The sequence below is a fragment of the Leptonychotes weddellii genome, chromosome 7 (assembly GCF_054177405.1).
Source record: "Leptonychotes weddellii isolate Sample4059 chromosome 7, ASM5417740v2, whole genome shotgun sequence".
Taxonomy (NCBI): Eukaryota; Metazoa; Chordata; class Mammalia; order Carnivora; family Phocidae; genus Leptonychotes; species Leptonychotes weddellii.
In genome coordinates, this window is record NC_138375.1 from 30820720 (window position 1) to 30844708 (window position 23989).

A 23989-nucleotide genomic window follows, 5' to 3' on the forward strand; every position below is an offset into this window, starting at 1 on the left:
AAAAAAAAAAGAAGTAACCACTAGATTTAGCAATGTGAAGTCATTAGTGGCCAGGACAAAAGCTATTTCATTGGGTGATGGAGGTTAAGGCCTGGTTTGAATGGGTTTAGGAAGGTGGACAAAGAGGAATTGAAAATAAGAGTCTAATGCAATTCCTTTGAGAAGTTTGCTTTAAATGGAAAGCTGAGAAATGGATCAATAACTACAGGGATAATAACTGGAATAGTTGGGAGAGAACTTTTTTAAAAAGACTTTCAGTGTGTATTTAAAATGATTCATGTCTTCTTGCAAAAAATAGTTCCTTTAGTCATTTTTTAAATTAGACTCGTGGGGTGCCTGGGTGGCTCAGTCAGTTAAGTGTCTGACTCTTGATTTCAGCTCAGGTCATGATCTCAGGGTCATGAGATCGAGCCCCATCACTCACTCCATGCTGAACGTGGAGCCTGCTGAGATTCTCTCTCTCCCTCTTCCTCTCTCCCTTCCCCCCAACCCCACTCACACTCACTCACTCTCTCTCGAAAAAAAGTTAGAATCTTTACATAGTAAACTGTTTTTATATGCCCCCCGTCCCCTGCCCAGCACAAGACTTAGTGACAGTTAGCTAGATATCAGATTCTAAATGGATGGTTATTTCTCTTAACACTGAAAGGTTTTCATTTATGTTTTGGCATTTGTTGTTCCTGAGGGAAAATCTTCTACTGGCCTGTTTGAATTCCTTAGTGGATAATCTGCCTCTTATTTGAAGGCCCTGTAAAGAGTTTTTCTTTATCCTGATGCCCTATTGTGTATTTAAATATTGTGTATTTATTTTTATTTATAATCCTCAGTGATTACTGTGGGTTTTTAATCTGAAAACTCATTCCGTTCTTTTAATTTTATGAAATCATCAATAATAACCTTTTCCAAAACTGATTCTTGCAGTCGAATTAAATTCTCTCCTTCTAGAACTCCCATCATATGTGTGTTGGAACTCTTCAATCTGCCCTCCGTGGCTTATAATTGCACTTCCACGTTTTCCAGTACTACTGTCTTAGTTTAAAAAAAAAACAAAAACAAATAAACCTACCATTGCTGGTAGTGGGCATAGAGGACGAAGTTCAGAGTGTAAACCCACAGTGCCATGTCGGCCAGCACAAAGTTTCATGTGAAGAGACTGTCTTGGTCCCCTCCCCTCCCGTCTCAAATTAGTCTGTTTGCCTGCTAGAACAGAAATCCCATAGACTGAGTGGTTTATAAACAACAGAAATTTAGTCTGTTCTTTGGCATTTACTCTAAGTGAGATGGGATGCCATCTGAGGGTCTTGAACAAAAAACTGACATGTTCTTGTTTTAGTCTGTTCTGCCTGCTAGAACAGAAATCCCATAGACTGAGTGGTTTATAAACAACAGAAATTTATTTCTCACAGTGCTGGAGCCTGAGAAGTCTAAGATCAAGGTGCTCAAGGTCAGCAGCTGCCATCTTTAGTGAAGGCCCACTTGCTGGCTCGTGGACAGCTGTCTTCATCGTGCCCTCACATGGTGGGAGGGTAGAGGATGTTCTCTGGGACCACATTTATAAGGGCACTAATCCCAGTCATTACCTGATCGCCTCCTACAAGGCCCCACCTCCAAATATCACACTGAGGACAAGGTTTCAACATATGAATTGGGGCAGGGAGTGTGAACGTTCAGCCTTATAGCACCATTCTGTTTGTTTAAATAAGCCAACAAACAAAGCTGGGTTTGACCCACTAAAATGATCCTACACTGTAATAGGTCGTGACTCACAGTTTGAAAAACACTGTATTGAATGGCCAGTAATAGGAATATGAGGGAATATTAATTAGCGCAGCCGTTAAATTTTATATTCACAGTTTTTGTGTTTTTTGGGGGGGTGGCTGGACGGGGTATTATGCTCTTTTAGCTAGCAAGGAAGAGGATGCTTCCATGTAATTCCATGTAATGGGATTTACTATAATGACATCAGATCTGTTGCTGTGCATAGCCATTCTCATGTTTCTCTATCTCAATATATCATGGGTCCTTCATGGGTCCCCTTTTGTAATATCCTCAAGCTCCCTATCCTCTTACTTGCAACTTCTTCAAGCTGATAAAATCTGTTTGGGTCACCCAACATTTAATGTCAGGTATTTCCTATTAGTCAGCCACTGGTATTAGGACCTTATTCTCAATCCAATCAGTGCATATTAGCTAAGCCAGGTTGATTTCATTTGAATCCACAAAGAATTGCTAAAAGCTGAATTTCCTAGAAAAAGTGACAATCTAATTGACAGGTACTTAAGAGACACTAACATTAAATGGAAAAAGAAAAAGAAAAAACAAAAGAAGAGACAGCTTTTTGTATAGGGTCTGTTTTCAACTGTCTTTAGAAATTCTATTGGAAAGAGAATGACAGAAAAGGAACTCATAATTTGTTTTACATTGCATTAATACTTACCAAGCTTCTACATAAGTATTGTGCATTTAAAATCAGGAAAATAAAATTGGCTTCGGGAAAAACAGTCATTTTGCAAACTAGCGCCATGTACTCCTACTCTTGATTTAGCTCATCTTCTTGGTACAAATATGAAATGTCTGTGAATAAAACTGTGTTTAAAGCAGAAAGCCTAATGCTTGTCCCACTAGCACCATTTCAGAATATATTACTTAGTATACAATTTGGTTTGGGGAAGCTGGGTGCCAAAACCTGGAAAAATATAACCCACTAAGAGGCCAGGCTCCTTTTCCTAATTTCCTACCCTTTCCTGTTCTTTGTATAACCAGTATGTATTATCTCTTTTTATTAACTTGTGGTTTGGAAACTTCGTTTGGGATGGGGTGGGATAGATTGTCACCCGTTTTCTTATTAGATCAAAATATTTTTATCTGACTAGGATGGCCATTTTCTGTGGCCTTAATCACTCCCCAAATAAAACCATTCACAAGTTCTAAAGTAAAAAATACTTCTGGTTCCAGCACACTAACAGGATTTATAACTCATTATAAATAAATAAATAAATAAATAAATAAATAAATAAATAAATAAATAAATAAAGGAGGGCCTAGCTTTTCAGACTCATAAAAAAGCCCTATCAGAATATTATGCATTCAGGTAAGTTTTCTTTCTTTGTAAGTATTAATGATAAAATGTCAGCCTGTGTTTTTATACAAGTCCTGTGTGATTACTCTTTCCCACTACTCTCACAGTTGAGCCTAAAAAAAAGAGGTGAAAATGAGCTGGGTCAGAAAACCACTGCTAGTTGATTCTTTGCTAGTGTTCAAACCCACATTATCTATGATCCTACTTTGTAACGAGTTCCAGAAGTGTTCCTCAGATCTAGGTAGCTCTCCTGTGTGTATCTGGTGATCCAGCACATCAACGTCCAAGCCAGCAGAGTGGAGAAGGGGAAGCAGAGGGGACGTGCATTTCCATGAAAGATGCACTTGCCACTTCTCCTCACATCCTGCCAGCCAGAACTGAGCCATGTGACCAGAGTTCGCTGCAAGGTTGGCTGTGAAATGTCTTCTTGGACTGGATTCTATTACTAATTGAAACTAGAGTGAGTGACTATTGAGCACAACTAGTAACTATGAGATCACCTTATAGACTGAAATGAATCCTGTGGACAAGGCAAGTCATTTGCGTTTTATTCAGAAGGGTGTCATAATCGTAATTGTGTTTCAAAACATAATTTTTGTGTGAAAAATAGATTGGGGGGGAGCCTTAGTAGGTGTTAAGAGGACATTCCTCCAAGTGAGACAGAGTGGCAGGGACTTGGTGTAGCAGTAAAGAGGATAACGGGGCTGAAATGAATTCAAAAGCTGCTGAAGAGATAATGTTGACAGATGTAATGGGGGCCGAGAAGGTGGACAGCCAGGTAACTCCTTGGTTTCTGGCTTGTGTTGCAAACGCTGCGGGAGCACCAGGTTGAGGAATGATGTGTTTCTGAACCCCTGAATTCAGCTTTGGAAATGTGCTTTGGGGACATCTGTGAGGCTGTTTCTACATATCCAAATATGATTTCAAAATAAATTAACTTCCAGTTCACAATCAGTGAGACTCATATCTAGTTATTGTTAATTAACTTATTCAAATGAATGTTCCCCTGTGAGGGTTTCTTATATTACAGGACTTTGTATGGATGACATGTCACAGAATAGTTCATCGTGTACAAACACAGGAAAGCCAGCCAGGCAGAAGGGAGTCTTAACTGACAAAAGATCTTGCTAATTCTGGCTGTGGCCATAAATCATGAGCAGCCTTCTTGTATTGAATATATGGACAGCATTGTTGGTCACACACAGGAATGTTAGTCATGTAGCCTTGCGTTTATCATAACTCTGGCCACACTCAGTGATGGCAACCATCAAGATTGTTCTAACCATGTGAAGAGCAGCAAAAAATATGGCGAAGCTCCAGAGCTAGAAAGCAGTCATTTTGTTTCTTGTGCTATTTGTGTACATAATTCACTAAATGCTTAATGTTTTGCTCCTTTTGTTGACTTGTGATTTTTTTTTATAGAGAGACTTACTTCCCTTTATTACAAGCTAATTAAAAAGAAAAAAAACCCATAATCTAATTGTTGCATCCTCCTGCCCAGTCAACCAAAATATCCTATTAATGAGATAAATATCCAGTTAGTATGTAGGTGGTACTGACCATTTTCTAGTCTATTGCTTTGTACTGCTGATACCATGGTTAAACATTTACAGTTAATATGTTAAGATTTCCGATGGGCACTAATGTTTTGGAATTCATTCATCCTTCATTTAACAAATATTCGAAGTGCTACACCCTGGGCACTTGGGAGGCTTGCACAACAAGTGAAAACAGCAGATGGACGCCTCTGCCCTCTGGGAGCTGTCATTCTGGCACTCCTGAAAGAGGCCATGGGATTAGAGTTAGTTACACCCATCACTCTCTTCAACCTATCCAACTCGTGGTCTTTGTCAAATTCTAATGTTTGGCTGCCTTCTCCTCTGGTCCGGCTGGCTCTGTTATGATGGTGTGATAGGTCTCACGAGGCTCCAGCCCAGGCCTGGCCTTCACTTCAGTTGGCAGAACCCAAAGAAGTTCTGGGCAAAGTTCAGTGGGGGGGGCGGGGCAGGGAGGGGCTGTTAGGTGAGGCAATGAGTTGTGTGCTTTCATCTACTCTTCTGGTACCAGGGGTGCGTGCATGTGCATACACGAGTGTGTGTGTGTGTGTGTGTGTGTGTGTGAGAGAGAGAGTGAACAGGAGAGAATATAATTGATTTGGGGAGGGTTTTGCCACGGTATATAAGTGAGAGCAGCAAGACTGAGAAGCTAGAGATTAAGACATGCTAAGCAGTGACCAAGAAATTCACCATACTCCACCTTCAACCCTACCTTCTCTGACAGATTTTAACCAAATTAGTGTAATAGGATCTGCTTGCACCCATGACTGAATGAAAAAGGAAATTTAAACACTTCTTGCTGTAAAGCCCAGAGGAAAATTCAGCTTCTATTTCAGGAACATCTGCCGGACTGTTGGTTAGTGTGCCTTTCTTGTTAACTTTGATTAAAAGGCTGAGAACTCATTTATTCCACAAACAGTTCATCATCTTGTGATGTCAATACTTTGACACGATTTATGGCAGAGGTTAAAGAATATCAGTGTGGAGGCACAGAAGAGTGAGCACTTATGTTTCAGGGGAGTGTAGAAGGCTTCATGGAGGTGGTGATGTTTGAGCATAATTTTTAAGCATAAGTAGGTTTGTGATTTGTCTGGCAGCAGACTTGAAAGTAAAGGAAGATAGACCATGAAGGAGGCTGTTTCACGTGTAAAAAAAAAAAAAAGGCAGAGAAGAGGCAGTGGGGCTAGGGTTGGGGCAGGAGGAGCTACATTCCAGAGAGAATCCTGAGGTGGAATCACTCTCTTATTACAGCATCAAGTTACTTGTGAGAAGGGATGGCATAACCAAAGTATCTAGTTCAGGTAACTGCAAATCCCTAATCTCATCAAGCAAGATAAAGAACTGTGAGGGATGAGGCTGTTTGTTCCTGAGGCAGAGATTGGGGGCAGGTAGGAGATGCTGACTTCACTCCAGACAGGAGTTACTTCAGATCCTTCTGGGCATCCAGAGGTATCATTCCCTGTGTCTGAGGAACCTGCTGTCTAGTTCTTTAGCATTTACATGAAGCTCCATGTAAACTGCCATCCTGGGGATTCCCTGGAGCTTTCCTTCCTCATTGGGAAGTAAAGTTTTCATTGGTAACATGATCACAGGTGATTGGATACAAACAATTCCTTTGAATCACTTTTCAGTTTGAAAGGTGAATATTGATTGTATTACTATTCTACAAGATGTGAAATCATTGAACTCCAACAGATTACAGTGAAAAGGCATTGATGTTTCTTTGATGTTTTGGTAGGTGGACAGTCTCTGTGAAATGATTCACGGTTTGGCTTAGCCTGCTTGTTCCAGTCATCATCCACCAGCCAAATGATTTAGGAGAAACATGGCCAGGTCATTGAATTTAGTTTCCTGAGTTATGCTGTGGTGGTCCCATTGGGTGGTAAACATAAGGCTCCTGGGAATTGAATGTTTAATTCAAAGGACTGAAAACAAGCTCTCCTGAGCCAAGATGTTAGATATAAGGACATGTTACAAAAATAGACTGTGCTTTCCCCTTCCACACCACCTTTTCCTCCATAAAACACATGCTGCTTGTCCTTACCTGCCCCCCACCATCCTATTCTGTTGTAGATTTTTACCTTGGTTTTGATTTACCTTCCCATTGACACATCATCTGTTTAATTCCCTGGTTAGATCTGAGGTTAAGATGAGAAACAAGACCAGCAAACTGATTCAGACAGGTTCTCTCAGTCTTTCTCACTTTCCCTGGGATCATCTCATGTCCAGATTTATGTGTTCAGAAAAAAAATTGCATCAATTGACCCAGAGGTGATCAGACTCTAGGGGCCCAATTTATACTAGCCAAACTCAAGAGATGGACCAATATACCAGAATACCAATTCATTCATTTATTCTCCATTTCAGCTGTCAAGCAATTTCATTTCAGCTGGTTATTGTATTTTTTAGAAAGAGAGGAAACCCAGAAAGCAAAATAAGAATCAGAAGGTAATTTGGCAATGGTAGAGTTGGAATAGAGGGAACTGAATGACTTCAGGCGAGAGCATCACCAGGCTCTGAGAGATTATTGTACCTGTTTCTGTACTGAGACATTCTTGTGGGCTGATTAAAGCACTCTTGGCCAGGGGCAGTTGGAGGAGACAAAGTCACAGATTATTTACTAATTTCTTAGCATTTCTCATCCATCATTTATTGATTGGACTAGATTGCCTCTCAAGTCACAAAATTTCTTTTTTTTTTTTTGCCCATAATTATTTTTTTTCCCAGATTTTTATTTAAATTCAAGTTAGTTAACATATAGCATAATATTGGTTTCAGGAATAGAAATTAGTGATCCATCACTTAAATATAACACCCGGTGCTCATCACAACAAGTGCCCTCTTAATACCCATCACCCATCTAGCCCATCACCCACCCACCTCCCTCCATCAACTCTCACTTTGTTCTCTATCATTAAGAGTCTCTTACAGTTTGCTTCCCTCTCTCCTTTTTCTTTCTCTTTTTTTTCCCTTCCATTATGTTCGTCTGTTTTGTTCCCTAAATTCCACATATGAGTGAGATCATATGGTATTTGTCTTTCTCCGACTGGCTTATTTTGCTTAGCATAATACACTCTAGTTCCGTCTACATCATTGCAAATGGCAAGAGTTCATTACTTTTTATGACTAATATTCCATTGTGTGTGTGTGTGTGTGTGTGTGTGTGTATCACATATTCTTTATCCATTCATCAGTTGATGGACACTTGGGCTCTTTCCACAGTTTGGCTCTGGTTGATAATGCTGCTATAAACATTGGGGCACATGTACCCCTTTGAATCTGTATTTTTGTATCCTTTGGGTAGGTAAATACATAGTAGTGCAATTGCTGGATTGTAGGGTAGCTCTATTTTTAACTTTTTGAGGAACCTCCATACTGTTTTCCAGAGTGGCTGCACCAGTTTGCATTCCCACGAATAGTATAAGAGGGTTCCCCTTTCTCTGCATCCTCACCAACATCTCTTGTTTCCTGGGTTGTTAATTTTAGCCATTCTGACAAGTATGAGGTGGTATCTCATCATGGTTTTGATTTATATTTCCCTGATGGTGAGTGATGTTGAGCATCTTTTCATGCGTCTGTTAGCCTTCTGGATGTCTTCTTTGGAAAAATGTCTATTCATGTCTTCTGCCATTTATTAACTGGATTATTTGTTTTTTGGGTGTTGAGTTTGATAAGTTCTTTATATATTTTGGATACTAACCCTTTATCAGATATGTCATTTGCAAATATCTTCTCCCATTCTGTAGGCTGTCTTTTAGTTTTGTTAATTGTTTCCTTTGCTGTGCAGAAGCTTTTTATCTTGATGAAGTCACAGTAGTTCATTTTTGCTTTTGTTTCCCTTGCCTTTGGAGACGTGTCTGACAAGAAGTTGTTGCAGCCGAGGTCACAGATGTTGCTGCCTGTGTTCTCCTCTAAGATTTTAATGGTTTCCTGTCTCACATTTAGGTCTTTCATCCATTTTGAATTTATTTTTGTGTATGGTGTAAGAAAGTGGTCCAGATTCATTTTTCTGCATGTTGCTGTCCAGTTTTTCCAACACCATTTGTTGAAGAGACTGTATTTTTTTCCATTGGATATTCTTTCCTGTTTTGTTAAAGATTAATTGACCATAGAGTTGTGGGTCTATTTCTGGGTTTTCTGTTCTGTTCCATTGATCTGTGTGTCTGTTTTGTGCCAGGACCATACTGTCTTGATGTCAAGTCACAAACTTCTTTGCTCTGCTAAAAAGCCCTTCTCCGGTTGGACATGTTCCAATGGTGACTGGATAATAATCTTCCTGATTAATGTTTAGGAAGTCAACCTTGGACTCTATAATGGACTTTTAGAGATTGTATTAGTTTTCTATTGCTTCCATAACCAATTATCATAAATATATTGATTTGTGACAACACCCATTGATTACCTCACAGTTATGAGGTAAGAAGTCTGGGCACAGCTTGCATGGCTCAGCTGAATTCTCTGCTCAGAGAATGCTGAGATCAAAATATTTTTTAGGGTTTTGTTACCTTCTGGAGTCTCTGGGGATAAATTCGCTTCCAAGCTCCTTGAGGTTGCTAACCCAATTCAATTCCTTGACGTCAGAGGACTGTCTTCCCTGTTTCCTTGCTGGCTGGCAGCTAGGAGCCAGTTTTTGCTCCCAGAGTCTGCCTGCCTTAATCTCCTGCTTTCTTTGCTGCCCCCTCCAGCAACAGCACATCAAATCCCTCTCAGATTTCTCATCTGTCTGACTTCCTCTTCTGCCACATCTCACTGATTACTTCTGCTTTTACAGGCTAATTACATTGGCTCACCTCGGTAATCTAGGATAATCTCCCTATTTTAAAATCAGTTGATTAGTAACCTTAATTACATCTACAGAGGTCCTTCAGAGAAGTACCTAAATTGGTGTTTGATTGAAAAACCAGAGATGGTCATCTTGAGGGGACCTCGTGAGCAACACTTTGAAATAATGTTTCGTCATTACTTGAGTGAACTTATCTGTGAATGGCTGATTTCATCCATTACGTGTATTCTCTTTATCTTGCCATTTCATGGGATAATATTTTCTTTTCCTACCTTTATATTTAGTATTTCATCCACTTGGCATAGGAAGTCCTCTATTGCAAAAATTACCCTTACTGGTTGACTAAATGGGAAAGATTGGGTTTTTTTTTTTCCTCTCCTTCCACTCAGCTGAGGAAGGCTCCCTGGGGTGTGTGAGCACTATTTTCACAAAGTGAAAAATCATAGCACATTTGGTTTGTACTAGGTCAGTGATTCTCAGCCCTTGCTGCACTTTAAAATCTCATAACAAATGTTAAGGGATTAATACTCAGGCCCCACCACAGAGATTCTGATTTATCTATAAAACCAGGTCATTTTTTTTTTTCCCAGTTTCCCACATGGTTCTAATTTGCAGTCAAGGCTGAGAACTATTGATACGCTCCAAACTTTCTGTTTTGGAGATAAGGAAGCTGAGGCGGTGATAAGTGACTGCCCGAGTTACCGAGTCAGGCCGTATTGGGCTGGCACCCTGGGCATGGGATTGCTGACTCCTTCTCTAGGAGAAATGATTTGGTGAACGTCTCATAACTAATGACAGATCTGGTGCTCTGTGCCAGATTTGTGCCCCAAATAAAAGGTTTATGGTTTAACTCTATGTAGATTTCAGTGCCCAGTGATTACCTGCAAAATGAATGTGAGAGAGACCTAGAACATCCTGCCTCTTGCTTCAGTAGCAAGACTGTTTCTTTCCAGGACTTGAAGAAACTATTAGACCTTGCAAAATAACTGTTTAAAGGTCCTTGCTCAGCAGCTTGACTTGCTCATGAGCAATAAGCACAGACATGTTCTGGCCTAGCCAGGGAGCTGGCCACGTGGACATCCACAGTCTCTCAGTGTCCCAGAGCTACATGCTGCCGTGTGGTTGCCACTTAGCTGCATGGGACTCTGGAACACTTGAAGTCTGGCTAGCGCCAGTTGTGATGTGCTGTGTGAAATACAGACTAGGTTCGAAGATTCCATAGGAAAAAAGGAGTGTAAAATATCTCAGTACTTTTCATATCACCTATATGAGGCAATGATAATATTTTGGATACATTGGGTTGAATAAGATATATGATTAAAATAGATTTTATGTATTTCTTTCTTAATGTGGTTACCAGGAAACTTAGAAGTACATATGTGGCTGGCCCTTGTGTCTCACATTATATTTCTGTGACACAGCACTGTTTTTGAGGGTATTTTCTATTCAAGCTGTTAACAATGAATGGTCCAAGTCCAGCTGTGACATCTCCTGTGATCTCGAAGAGTAAAGTGGTATATTATACACTTCCTGGAGCTGAGACGTGACATTGATCTGCCCAGTGTCTGCCATCTATTTGGCAGCCAGTCGGTCTGGCCAAATAGACTTCTTTCCATTTATATATATAGGCTTAGAGGAGGCAGGGCAGGGGCAGGGGATGCCCCCATGTCATGGAAAGAGCACACTTCATAGCTCTTAAGTACCCGAAAGTAGATCAGGTGCTCTTGGAGACTCTAAGGCCTAGAGGTGAATATTATATCCCTTGAGCAATACTCCTAAAGAAACTGCTGTGTCAGCATTTATGAATTATTACCGTGTTTGACAGGTCTGGAGCACTGCAAATCCTGTGGTGTCTGCCCCTGTCCATAATTCAAATCCAAACTTTACTCCTTCTCTTTTTCTTACTGTCTATAGCTTTTCCTGCCTCACTGGTAGCCCCCTGCTCATGTGCTTAGTCAGCCTAGTTTCACATTTATGAAGAAGCATGGAAAGGGGAAGGCAGGCCTTGGAGACCTCAAACATGGTTCTAACTGTCTGAGGGATTCACTTAACCTCTCAAAGTTCCTCTACACTTTTACTTTCTCAATTTGAAAATGAGGCTGTCTTTTGCAGGGTCTGTGCAAACGTCGAGAGAAATAACAAGACTCCTGGCAGACTTATTCATTGGGCAGATTTTAGAGTAGGCATCTACCCTGTGTCAGGCCCAAGGCTAGTTGTTGGGGATCTAGTGAGTGAGTGAGTGAAACACACCTACGGCCCCCAGTTGCTCACAGCTAAAAGAAGAAAAGGACAAGACGCCTGGCAACATCAGGACAGGAGTAGTTCTCAGTGAATGGCAAATTTCATTACACCGCACAGCATGGGATTCGGCTTATCACAAAATCTTGGGGTGGGGTGCAGACAGGGCAACTGAAGTCCACGGTGATTAAGTGACTGCCCGAGTTACCAGGTCAGGCTATGTTGGGCTGGCACCCCGGGCATGGGATTGCTGACGCCTTCTCTAGAAATGCTTCGTCCAGAAGATCACATTGCCTCACTCTTGGTTTCCCAACTTGTTTACCTTAAAAGAACAAGTTCATTTTGGACTTGATAAAAGTAAAGAAAAGTTTCTCCCAATCTTTGCTCTATATGTTATCTGGATCTGCTAGTAGCTCCTTTTAGCACACTATGAGTTATTGTACTCATCATTGTCAGATTATCATCTCATCAAGATAATAATGTTTGTGCTTGAAGACTTCATTCTATGAGATCATGTCTTCAACAGCTTATCTATGTTCTATTAAATTACATAAAACAAAGCCAATTTCCATCTGAGAGTTTGAAAGAAACTCCAACATCTTTAACTTTGTTTAAAGCATATTCCCCATGTTCTATATGATCTATCACAGTAATAAAAAAAAATAGATTTAAAAAAGAGCGACTTGTGAAAAGAGAGAAACAGCAGAAATTCAGAAAGGAGTTTGTGTTTTCAAATTCTGTTTTGGAAAAAAATGACTTGGTAGGTGCAGTGATGTAAAGGATGACATAAAAAGGAACATATCATTCAAATAAGCACCTACGCAATTGATTTCTCTTCCACGTGAGAGTCACTCCTGCCTTGTGAATCGGTGGGTGCACCACATGAATCAAGCTGGGTGAGTGGCGGTCATCCGCAAGGATAGTCGCTGCAGTGAGGTATTGCAAAGTGCCACTGAGTCATACTGACCTCGAACAGAATGCCCCATGTACCGAGAACGTCCACTCCCAGCAGGGTAGCCCTGCACACCAAAATAGAAGCAGCACTAAGCATTTAGTGCTGAAAGGCCTGTATTTTTTTCACTTCTCCAGAGAGGAAGAGGTGAAGACTTAAATTCCTGTAATCCAGCTGCCTTTTGTATTCTCATAGGGAGAGTCCTAGCTTCAAGCCAAGTGTCTCATCACTGGAATTCATCTACCCAATTTTCAGCTCTAGAAATCCATGATTCGCAAAACAAATGATCCGGACCCAGTAACAACAGCATGAGATCGTCATGACGGGTGAAATCAGCCTCTAGATTTTTTCCCACAATCGGGCCTCCGTTTTGAAGGTGCAAAATTGCACCTAAGCAAAACTGAGCAGCCTTTCCACCTTAGCCTGGGAGACGCACATGTTACACTGTGATGCTTCTTCCTTTTCCTTGGACCCTTATGTGATGTAAGTGCATGGTTGAAGAAGGGGTCTTCTATGTTGTGGCTACCCAAGAACCCATTTGCTGATTGCTTTACCACCTCCCAGGCTTCCATGTCATGGTATATAAATGAGGGCCCCACTCCCCATCCACCCCCTGGAAACATTATCAAACATAGTCTATTTATTACTGGTATCAGAAAGACTCTAATAATGTATTTATTGGATACATGCAGAGGGCATGCTAAATGTTTTGAATAAATCAACTCATTTAATCTCCTCCTGATTTTCCTAGGAAAAAGGTAATAATATTCTCATCCTTATATTAGAGAAGAGTGAACAGGTTTGGTAAAGCTAGGATTTGAACCTAGCTCTCTCTGACTCCAGAACACATGCTCTTAACCCCAAGCTCACTCCGTCTGTAAATGAAGATCAAGGATGGCATTTATGGTGGAGGCTGATGTTAATTTCTAAAGACTTGGGAAAATATCTGTCAGTGATCATTAACTGAATATGATCAGCGAACAGTGGTACAGATGGTATCAAGCGAAATCAGGTATCCAGGGTTCACTCAGTAGTACTGTCTCTTACCTCTTGTATCAGTGTCAGCAGATTGCTTAATCTTTGTACCTGTTACCTACATGCAGCCTAGATAGCATCATTCACTTCCCCAGCTGCTGGTGTGCTGGATCCAGTTTGAACTGGCTTGTGAATCCACGTTCACTGACTTCAGGGAATCCAGGTTCGGTGACTTGGTAACTTAAAATCAGCCTTGGTGGAGGTATTTACACCACAGAAACTGGTCAGTGCTACAGTCATGGTCCTTCTCTCTCTCTCTCTTTAATTCCAGAGAGACAATTGTTACACATTTATAAGTGCACCACTGTCTATGACTCAAAGAGATACAGTATGAATTGTCACCCTTCTAAAGGTAAACAAAGGCATACTGGGTACCCTTAAAAAAAACCCAAATATAATCATGCCTAATTCTTCAGTCCCCATCATTCTGCATTTGGGATGACCTCTTAAAATGTAACTGTAAAGATGTTATATGTCATTAGAAGTACAAAATTGTGTATTATTGTTTCTGTTACAAAAACGTATATGCCCACTGTAACAGTTTAATGTTTCTGAATGCAAGAACAGACATACAAACCATAAAATATATATATCAGTGTTGTCAAGAGAAATATAAAATATAATGCAAGCCACATGTGTGATTTTAAATTTCCTGCCGGTCACATTTTAAAAAATAAAAAGAAATAGGGATTGCTAGTTTTCAATAATATGTTTATTTAACCCAGCAATCCAAAATATGAGTTTAACCTATAGTAAACATAGACCTTATTGAAATATTTTGCATGTCTTTTTTGTACCAAGCCCTCAAAACCCATGTATGTTTTACACTTACAGCACATCTTAATTTGAATGCTAAATTTGCATCAGAGAGACTTGATCTGTATTTAGATTTAATAAAATCTACAGCTGAGAAACTAGATTCCTATCAAAACCTGTTTCGAATATACTTAATTAAATGCTTAATTAAAATTACATAAAAATTTAGCCTATTTAATTCCTCAGTTGCATTAGCCACATTTCCAGTGCTCGGTGGCCACTGGTGATGGATGATAACTGAACTGGTCAGCGCAGGTACATACGATCTATGCTTTAAATGTTTTATTAAAAAGGCGATTTATTATATATACTACTCCCAAAGGCCTTTTTTTCCCTCATACATTACACATTTAAAATAATTTTCCATCCTATATTCCCCACTGGATCCTGAGAAGGGAAAAATCTCAGCGCAAGTAGGTATGTCAGTAATGTCTGTGAGCATTTTCTCTCTCACTAATTGGAAAGAAAGAAATTAACCTAAGGCAGTTTGGATCTGACCAATTTTCAAATGACCAGCACCATAAAAAGTGAGTAATAACATGAAAAAATGCAAACTAGTCAAATAAATGCCTGGTACTAATTAGAATGGGTCATTTCAAATACTTGGATTCACCTCTTTTTCAAAGTCGAGTTCTTAGAACAGCTTCACTGGGAAATCAACTAGATTCGGTTTTGCAATATTTCATTGGTAATGAACACCTGCATCAGAAAGTACACATTTATTAGGTTATCTAACTAGAGTCTTGGTTTTGCAATATAAACAATTCTGCTTCTGTGGGGATTTTTTAATCAGCTCTTACTTTTTTGGTATCAGGATAGCTAGATCAGTAAAACAAAAAAATTGGGGAAATATTATTTCTATCAATTCAGCTGCCATATTGGTATTTTGCCTTTGTTAAGGTAAACTACAAGTTCCTCAGTCTATCTTATTATTCTATCTATATATTAATATGCTGACGTCATTCTTCTAGGGATGCTGTTGACCACTTTCCTTTTAAATACTTGATACAAATCAGAGGGTCTAGGTGGCTTCAGGTGGTGGTTCCTTTTGTCTTTGCCAAATTACAAACCAGATAGGAGCACATTTTCCCCTAAATGGCTTAACATACTTGATAATATTACTTTTTTTTTTTTAAAGATTTTATTTTATTTATTTGACAGAGAGAGAGAGAGACAGCTAGAGAGGGAACACAAGCAGGGGGAGCGGGAGAGGGAGAAGCAGGCTCCCGGCCGAGCAGAGAGCCCGATGCAGGGCTCAATCCCAGGACCCTGGGATCATGACCTGAGCCGAAGGCAGACGCTTAACGACCGAGCCACCCAGGTGCCCCTAATATTACTTTTAATAAAGTTAATGTGGGGGTTCTTCATGAAATAGCCTAGTCTTAGTATTAAATTCATCTGGTACTCATCATCTCTATGTAAATCTCTGAAATCCAGTAATGACTTACCTCTGTCTTTCAGTCTTTGGTCTCCTACCTTCAGCTTCCCACCAGACATTTCTTATACTTCCACAAGTCTTTAAATCACTATTAAATCACTTTAATACCAAATATCCCAAGACAGTCTTGTAATCTTCTCATTCCTGAACAACTCAGATCCCAAAATCCTGATTTCTATCAATAGTGCCATCTTTCATCCACACATATACTATATACTCATTCATTTGTGATAGGCATGTTTTCTTTATCATCTCCTGTATCCAGTCATCGCCAAATCTTGTCGGTATTTCTCAGTGATACCAAGTTAAGAAAGTATGAGGGGCAGATTTATCCTAAGAAAAATCCACTTTGCACATGCTGTCCTTATCCCAAAACTTCCAGTGACTTTCTGATTAATATGAGTTGAACTGCGGGGGCACCCAGGTGGCGCAGTCGGTTGAGCATCTGGCTCTTAATTTTGGCTCAGGTCATGATCTCAGGGTCCTGGGATAGTGGGATCCAGCTTCTGCCCTTCCCCATACTCTGAGTTCAGCAGGGTGTCTGCTTGGGGATTTTTCTCCCTCTCCCTCTACTCCTCCCCCGAGCTCACACTACATACATACATACATACATACATACATACATAAATCTATCTATCTATCTATCTGTCTATCTATCTATCTATCTATCTTTTTAAAAATATCTGAGTTGAACTGCTGTTTCGGTCTAGTCCTCCCTTACCAACCCAATGTTATTCCCCTTTATTCATCATAATTTTGAAACTTGTTCTCTCTCACCTCCAACTACTGCCCTGAACTAATCAGACCCAGAGCCATACCTTTGTATTTGTACCATCTGAGTTTTTACCCATAATGCAAGTTCACACCCCTCCCTCACTATTCCTTACCTATCACAATCTTCTCTCTCATTTAGTTCTAATTTTAAGCCCCTCAGTTCAGTGGCTGATTTTTTTTCCCCCACTCTGATCTTTCTTTCATTTTTAGGTATGCTTCCTCTTTTCCCAATTTCATTTGCCTATCTTGCCTAATTCTTGAGGTAAAGAACCATGATTTTGATTGCTTTTGCATTCTCCAGTGTGCCCTGCACAATTCTAGGAGTTCAACAAATTCTTGCTAATTTTAAAATAAAGAGAATTGAACTAATTCCTTTCTTGGCCTGGAGTTGGTTATAACATGTTGGAAAAAATATTATGTTTAATCTCCATCTCTTCTCATGTGTTTATGTACTGTTTTATAGCCAAGGAATAAAAGTCAGTATATCACAGGCCTAACTATAATTTAGAGTCTCCTCTCCTTGGCAGTTTACAGAATTAAAACTCACACCAGCTGATTACACTGCTTTTCAGCTGGCTCTCCCTTGAGGAAGTTGCTGGGGGTGGAGGGACAAGGTGGGGGAGGGCAGGCAAAATGCCTCAGGCTTTGAAAGTGGAAATGGTGTGAGTTCCATTATGCAAGAATGGAAGCTTGTCTCCCCTACCCAACCACCGTCCCACCCCAAATGAAAATTTTGCCATGAGGCTATAGCCAAAGAATGCATAAATATCAGTAGAAATTTAGAGAGGTATTTTCCCTAGAAAAATCTTGCAAACTTAAAAACCCAGTAGGCTAAGGTACATTTGATAGATTCCTCTGGACAGTACCTGCCTCTATATAGAGACTTATATTGGGGAAGGGGAATAATGGGACTTTGTCCTGCTCACATCTGGCACATTATCGACAGACGACCCTGAAGTTTCACACTTCTTATGTTGGCACTTTTTCCTCTCCTAGGGACGTTTTCTCCCAGCTAACACCTAACAAAGAAGGATCCTCTTATCTAGAAGCTGCCATAGGGAGTTCTGCAAAACGTAAGGGGGCAGCTTCCAGTCAAATCGAACAGAATGTCCGTCAGCCTGGTTGTGTGCTGGCCCTGGGGACAGTTCACTAGGGGACTACTTTGACAGTCAGCCCCACTGAGCCCGCAACCGTGGAAGCAGAGCTTTAGTCTTGGATGAAACAATGAGCTCTTCCTGAATCCAACCACACCTCTCCATCCTCTTCTCTGCTACCTAGTTGGAGCTCGGGCCAGGGCCGTATGCAGTAGTCTCAGTGCTGCAGTGAATGGTTCTCAGCTCCTATTTGGGAGAATGGCAGTTTTAAATACCTCCTTTTCTGCTGTAGGAGTGTGCAAACAGATTTCTGGTTGATTTTGCTTTAAGATTCTTTTTGTTTGTCTCATTGTATGAGATAGAACACGTGCTCTGGAGATAGGTTGTTGCTCATTTGGATCGTAGGTTGTTGATTCATTTGCAGACAGCAACTTTCAAAAGTTTGGGATGGGAGGGAGTCATCTACTATTCATCTGAAGCAAAATTCACTTGTCTTGGGCATCTGCCAAGTATCTTTGAAATATTTGAAGAGGCGACTTCCAAACCAGAGAAAGCAGCCGTCTGAGCAATGCAAACCTATTCATATCTTTATTCAGTTGGGAAGCCAAAAACCCTGCCTGGGAATTAGAATTCTGTTACAACCTGATATCCAGAGAACAAGTGCCAAGGGAGGTTTCTTCACCTGACACTAAGTGCATTGGGAGATTGCTAGTAAAACTAACACTATATAACACTAACTAACCCAGTTCCTCCATGCTTTTCCGACTTAAAAAAAAAAAAAAATTAAATAAATTTTAAAAGGAAATATCCAGTTAACAACAGGATGGCATCTTCAGCCTTTAGCATATTTATTTTTAGCCTTTTTATGTATTTCTGCTGGAGGCTTCAAGCTCGGATTACATGGCCTATTCACCTGCTAGTAAAGGATCTAAGGAGAGATGCTCCAAGGTTCGCATTTGCAAAGTAGATGAGGCTGATGCAAGGCCATTAGCTCGGAGCCTTCCAGGTCAGGAATTTAAAACATGGATGTTACGATAACTGTAACGCACATTTGTGTGAACTCTCATAATTGGCCAAGTGCGTTCACGTGCCGTGTCACACTCAGTTCTGCCCGTGACTCCAGGGGGCAGTGTTTGAGGGTGCTCTTTAGGCATTCCGCATGCACATGCGTATTCAGACACAGGAAGATACTCAGTTGATGTAGAGATGTGTATTGTTAGAATTTTTTAAGAACATAAAATCATTTGGAACAAAAAAAGAAATGATGGGCCCTCCACTATCTAGAAATGAAAGTATGAAATATCACATTTGATGCCTATTCAGAATTACACGGCCATTACCGGGGACCACACCATTCATTCCATTACCCACGAGAACAAATGTTCTTGTTCATCATTTCAGCCTGATTAGGGGTAACGAGAAGGGCTCTTTCATTATCGTCAAGAATATACAATAGTGAAAATGAGGCCGGAGGGAGGCCCTGGAGGAGAGCCCAGGGCGATGATCAGGTATGCCTGAGTGATGTGTAAGTAATGTAATTTTATGGAAATCGTATGGCTAAGCTTTAAAGGAGTTGGCCTTAGTTGTTAGATGTAGCAACAGCCTCCAAAGGACAGTGTGCTGAGTTCAATTTAGACCAGCCCAAACATGTCTCTTCAGAGATCCTAGAAGTGGACCCCTGGATTATTGATTCCAAAGCAGCTTATTTCCTCCAGGTAAAGGCACGTGCTGGCTGAGGCATGATCTGCTCCCCTACTCATCAAACCGAAGGGATTCAGGTGTGGCCACACTGGGGATCCCAGATAGCTAGCAAGGCTGCGAACTGACCTTTCTCTGAGTCTGGGATGTTCCCTGGTCTTTCAGAGCCACACTCCTCCTAAAACAGAAAACCCAGGACACCAGGTATCCTAAGAAGGGCTACCTAGGCAGCAGAGATGTTTTGTAGTCTTTTGCTTCTCACCTTCTCCTTTCTGCTGTCTTCTAGCTAAACCTCCCCATGATGGCTCATTAGTACACTCTTCTGAGTATTAGTTGCGCTCTTTTATTCACTGGGAAACACACTGGAGAAGTCTTCCTATTACAAGTGGGTTGTTGTGTTTTTCCTTTTATGGCCTGTCCAGCTCAAGGCCCTATGCTTGGTGATACTGCTGACGAGTTTTTCTATTTCCAGATCAAGTTAAAGTGAAACCACACTGGCCCTATTATTGAAGCACCTTGTGGTGAGGTGCTTCTAGGGCTGTTGGCCAGGGTGTGAAAATCGCTAGTGTCCATGTTATTTCCTGAGGCAAGCACCCATGGGAAGTAGAATTTATTATAAACCTACTGTTTGCCCTCATGAAAAGTACAACAATACGAGACTCTGGGGCAATGAAAGATGTACTAGGACTCCTTTGAGAACTGACATGCATGTCAGCTCATTCGTGGTTTAGCCAGTTTTTAAACAGTATGCAGTGATAATGGTCTGCTTTTAGTTGGCTTTATCTTATTCTTTTTTGTGTGATTGCAGGTCCTACAGGTATGGATCTCTGGCAGCTGCTGTTGACCTTGGCAGTGGCAGGCTCAGGCAACGCTGTTTCTGGGAGTGAAGGTGAGTTCTGCTTTCCCATTCCCACCCCCAGTGTTTTGAAATAACACTGAACTTTATTTGTTAAATGTAAGTTCTTTGGATGATTTAATTCAAAGAGGTAAGTTTTAAGTAACAGCAAATAGGAAACTTGTCTTAGCTTTAAAATCATAAGCTAGGAGGACTTTCTGTGGATGTTTTAGGAGGAATACAGTTTTGGCGTCTAATGTTTATACATCAAAAATAATGCTGCAAATCATGCTGAGGGCATTTATACTGAAGGCAAGCCAGGTCTCTTGGTCCTGGGAGAGATATCGCAATTGCACTGGAGGGTTGGTTATTAACCTACTGATCACTCTGCTCGTCCGTGACTAAGGATATCATCCCCTATTTCCAGAGCTCAGAATTAAGGTCTCTGAATCATATTCTCTGAGAGCAGAAATTGCAGGTTTCAAATAAATTTCACCTCTCACGCTCTGGGTGATTACCGTTTGGCAAAGCTTGAAGGAAGACACAACTGAAAATAGTTGAATAATGTACTCAGAACTCATGAGTTCCTTTGCCGTCTCTATAATTCTCCTTCCTTTTTTATGCCATCTTCCTCATGGAGAAGTCTCAGTATATTCAAACGTATGTCTCATGGCAGAAATAACTGGAACAAGAAAGAGTAATGAAAGAGAATGAGAAGAAGGATTTTTCTGTCCAAAAAAGGAAACTGTGCTTATAAAGGGGTGGGAGACTTTTTAAAAGATTGTCTTTAAAAGATTATTTGATTTTTTTCCTTGCTTGGGCATCAACATAAGAAATAAACTATTTCTCCCATGCTGTGACCCCACATTCAGTTGTTGCTTTAAGAGTAGCTGATTCCCCTACTCCCTGGGCAACTCATGTTGGAAAACACAGTTTAACAGCAGAGGTAGTGCCTTAAGATGTCCTCCCTGACCTTTGAGCCAAAAATAAATCTGTAGTAGTGAGCGGCTGAGGGCGACCAGAGTAAAAAAAAAAGGGGGGGGGTAAAATAGGTTATTTTATCTTTTAAAGCAATTTAAAAGTATTTCTAGAAAACAAGTCATAATTGTTTGAAATATTTTTGGGTCTCTCTGGTGTTATAATGTCAACATTATGCAAGTCAAACATGGAGAGAATTGCAGGCTCCATTTCAGCAGCTTTTCCCATGGCTGGTTTTAGACCCTGGTTCTGAGCCAAAGAATTACAGCTGAGATCCTCGGCTGTTCCAAAGTCATGGTGGTTTAATCTCTACTTTTTTCATTAAGGTGGCTTTCACTCCACTGGGCAAGGCTTGAGGAATTTAAAAAACCTGTGAAATGAAAAGTATGGCAAAGGAAATCTTTAAAGAAAATTAAAAATGTGTCCCCAGCTAAAGGCGAGAGCTCAAGTTACATTTAGACCTAGAGTCTGCAAAGAGCATCTCTTTCAGCTGCTTTGACATTTTAGCTTTGACATAAACCTTTAACTCCATAAGGAGAGTGGAGAAAACAACACCATTAACTGGTTTTCTGTTTGCTTTCTGTTTTGCTTTTTGATAGTTTTTTGTTTGCTTGGTCTGTTTGGGGGTAGCAGAGATAAGAAAATGCAATGGCCTACGGCAAACAAATCCTGCAGCCTACCAGTACTTACACATAATAAGTAATTTAGCAAAGGAAAACATTTTTCTCCTCCTTTTTTTTTTTTTTAAGTTAGTGGGCTAACCCAAATTCTTTTGAATTATGTGGCTACTCCAGAGGTCTACCTTAAAATGCCTGCTGTTGTTAAGGATGAGTATGATGTGTCCATAGAAGGTGTAGATGAGAGACACCTGGGTGCCTCAGTTAAGCGTCTGCCTTCGGCTCAGGTCATGATCCCAGGGTCCTGGCATCGGGCCCCGCATCGGGCTCCCTACTCAGCGGGGAGCCCGCTTCTCCCTCTCCCGCCCCCACGCGCCCCCCCCCCCGCCGCTTGTGCTCGCTCTCTCTCCCTATCTCTCTCTCTCTCAAATAAATGAATAAAATCTTAAAAAAGAAGCTGTAGATGAACATGTTTGAACATGAGCGTGCACACATGTGAGTGTGTTTACCAGTTCTGGCATTTATCTGGTGACTTCTGCCAAAGTGATCACGTGACATAACACGGCTTGAATCTCAGATGGCATTCAGGGGCCATGCGGTTCTTTCTCTGCCAGTTCTGAATGGTAGCCAAATTTTTTTTTTTTTTATGTTCTCTCTTGTATAAGGCAGAATGAAAATATAGGTAAGGATTTAAAACAAAACAAAACACTACTGTAGTTTTACCAGCCATTCATTTGAATTCGGTTTGGCCAGGGAAAGAGGTGATACCACGGAATAAAGGATCTGGAAGGTATGACCTGGAGTAGAGTCTCCCACGAGATGGTAAAGGATGACAGGTCTGTGTGCCTAGGGCAGGTTGGCACTTGAATCCTGGGGCAGGGTTTTTCTTGCTGGGGCAGATGAGCAGTTAGAAATAAACTGGCCCCGAGAGGATTTTTCATTACATCTAATTGCCCCATGGGAAATTAAATGAGAACTCAACATCAAAATGTGCACCACTGTGTTAGTTCAAGTCTTCTAATAGGTGCTCTCTCTTTGTCTTCCATCCTTAATGTTAGTCCCTCCAAAGATTAAAAGGTACTATATCCTTCTGTATCAGTCAAGGTAAAAATTTATACTAGGAGTGCGATGCCATGTCCTAAAGCAATCAGGATCCTCAAAATAATGTTCTTGGTATCTCTTTGAACATTTTTTATAAACCTGTGCAAACTGATACAGCACTTATGTGGGGAAAAAAAAAGACACCTCTGTTCTCATTGCTAACAGATAGGAAATAATGACCCAGTGGAAGGAACATTGTATTTTTTAAAAAAATAAGCCTTACCCCCTTCCAGTGGGTCTCCACAGAGCCCTGGGAGGTTGCCAAGACATAGAAGATACATATCAAGCAAGTATTAGATTCATGGTTGTAGTTGGTAAACAGTAAACGGTGTGCCTATTACATGTTTTCAAGAAGGAATAGTTCTAGGCATTCTGTTCACACCAGGAGTGAAAAAAAAAAACCCACCATAGACCTTTAGATCGCTGCAGTCTTTACTGTCACCAAGAACAAGAAGAAATCTTTCAGTCTGTTCTCATGCCGTGGCCTGAGTCCCTGTACATCAGCAACCCTGTGTCACTGGGTCCTCGCAGGATCACAAACCGCTTTGACACTGGAGTTCAGCAGGGCATAGTCAGCCAGGTTGAGGAGCCCCTGGCCTTATCTTTTGGAATGTTGCCAGTGGAGGAGATGAGCACAGACCTCTGCAGATGGTGACACAAAACAGTCTTTCATCAGGTTTTTACTGAGCACTTTTCTGGATTCAAGGATGGATTTTAAATTTATGTTCTTACCTTTAGAGAGCCCATGGTTTACAGAAGAGAAGACAGATGAGTAAACATAATTTAATTGTGATCCCCTTGGGTTATTAAAGAGTTTTAAACAGGGTAATAATACTGTTAGGTTTTCACTTTGGAAATAATACTGGCAATAGGATGAACGTGGATTTGAGAGAGATGAATGTAGAGGAAGAGGATTGTAATAGGTCAGGAGAGAGATGATATAAATGTGACCATTGTAAAAAATAGATGGATCACAGAGATGTTGAGGAGGCAGA

At 40.7% G+C, this 23989-nt stretch overlaps 1 protein-coding gene and 1 long non-coding RNA gene across 4 annotated transcripts in view; both read left to right on the forward strand.

Annotated features, from left to right (window-relative positions):
* The window catches only part of GHR (growth hormone receptor), a 233673-nt gene that overhangs the window by 93265 nt on the left and 116419 nt on the right, over positions 1–23989 (forward strand). For all 3 annotated transcript variants that reach the window (XM_081826072.1, XM_081826071.1, XM_081826073.1), the window contains exon 2: positions 20272–20352. In XM_081826072.1, coding sequence (XP_081682198.1) covers positions 20283–20352 — 70 coding nt within the window. In that variant the 5' untranslated portion in view covers positions 20272–20282. The remainder of the gene's footprint in view (positions 1–20271; positions 20353–23989) is intronic.
* On the forward strand, positions 3034–8229 carry LOC145722570 (uncharacterized). Its single transcript, XR_014146910.1, has 2 exons — positions 3034–5491; positions 6374–8229. It is a non-coding gene; the product is annotated as an uncharacterized LOC145722570 (long non-coding RNA).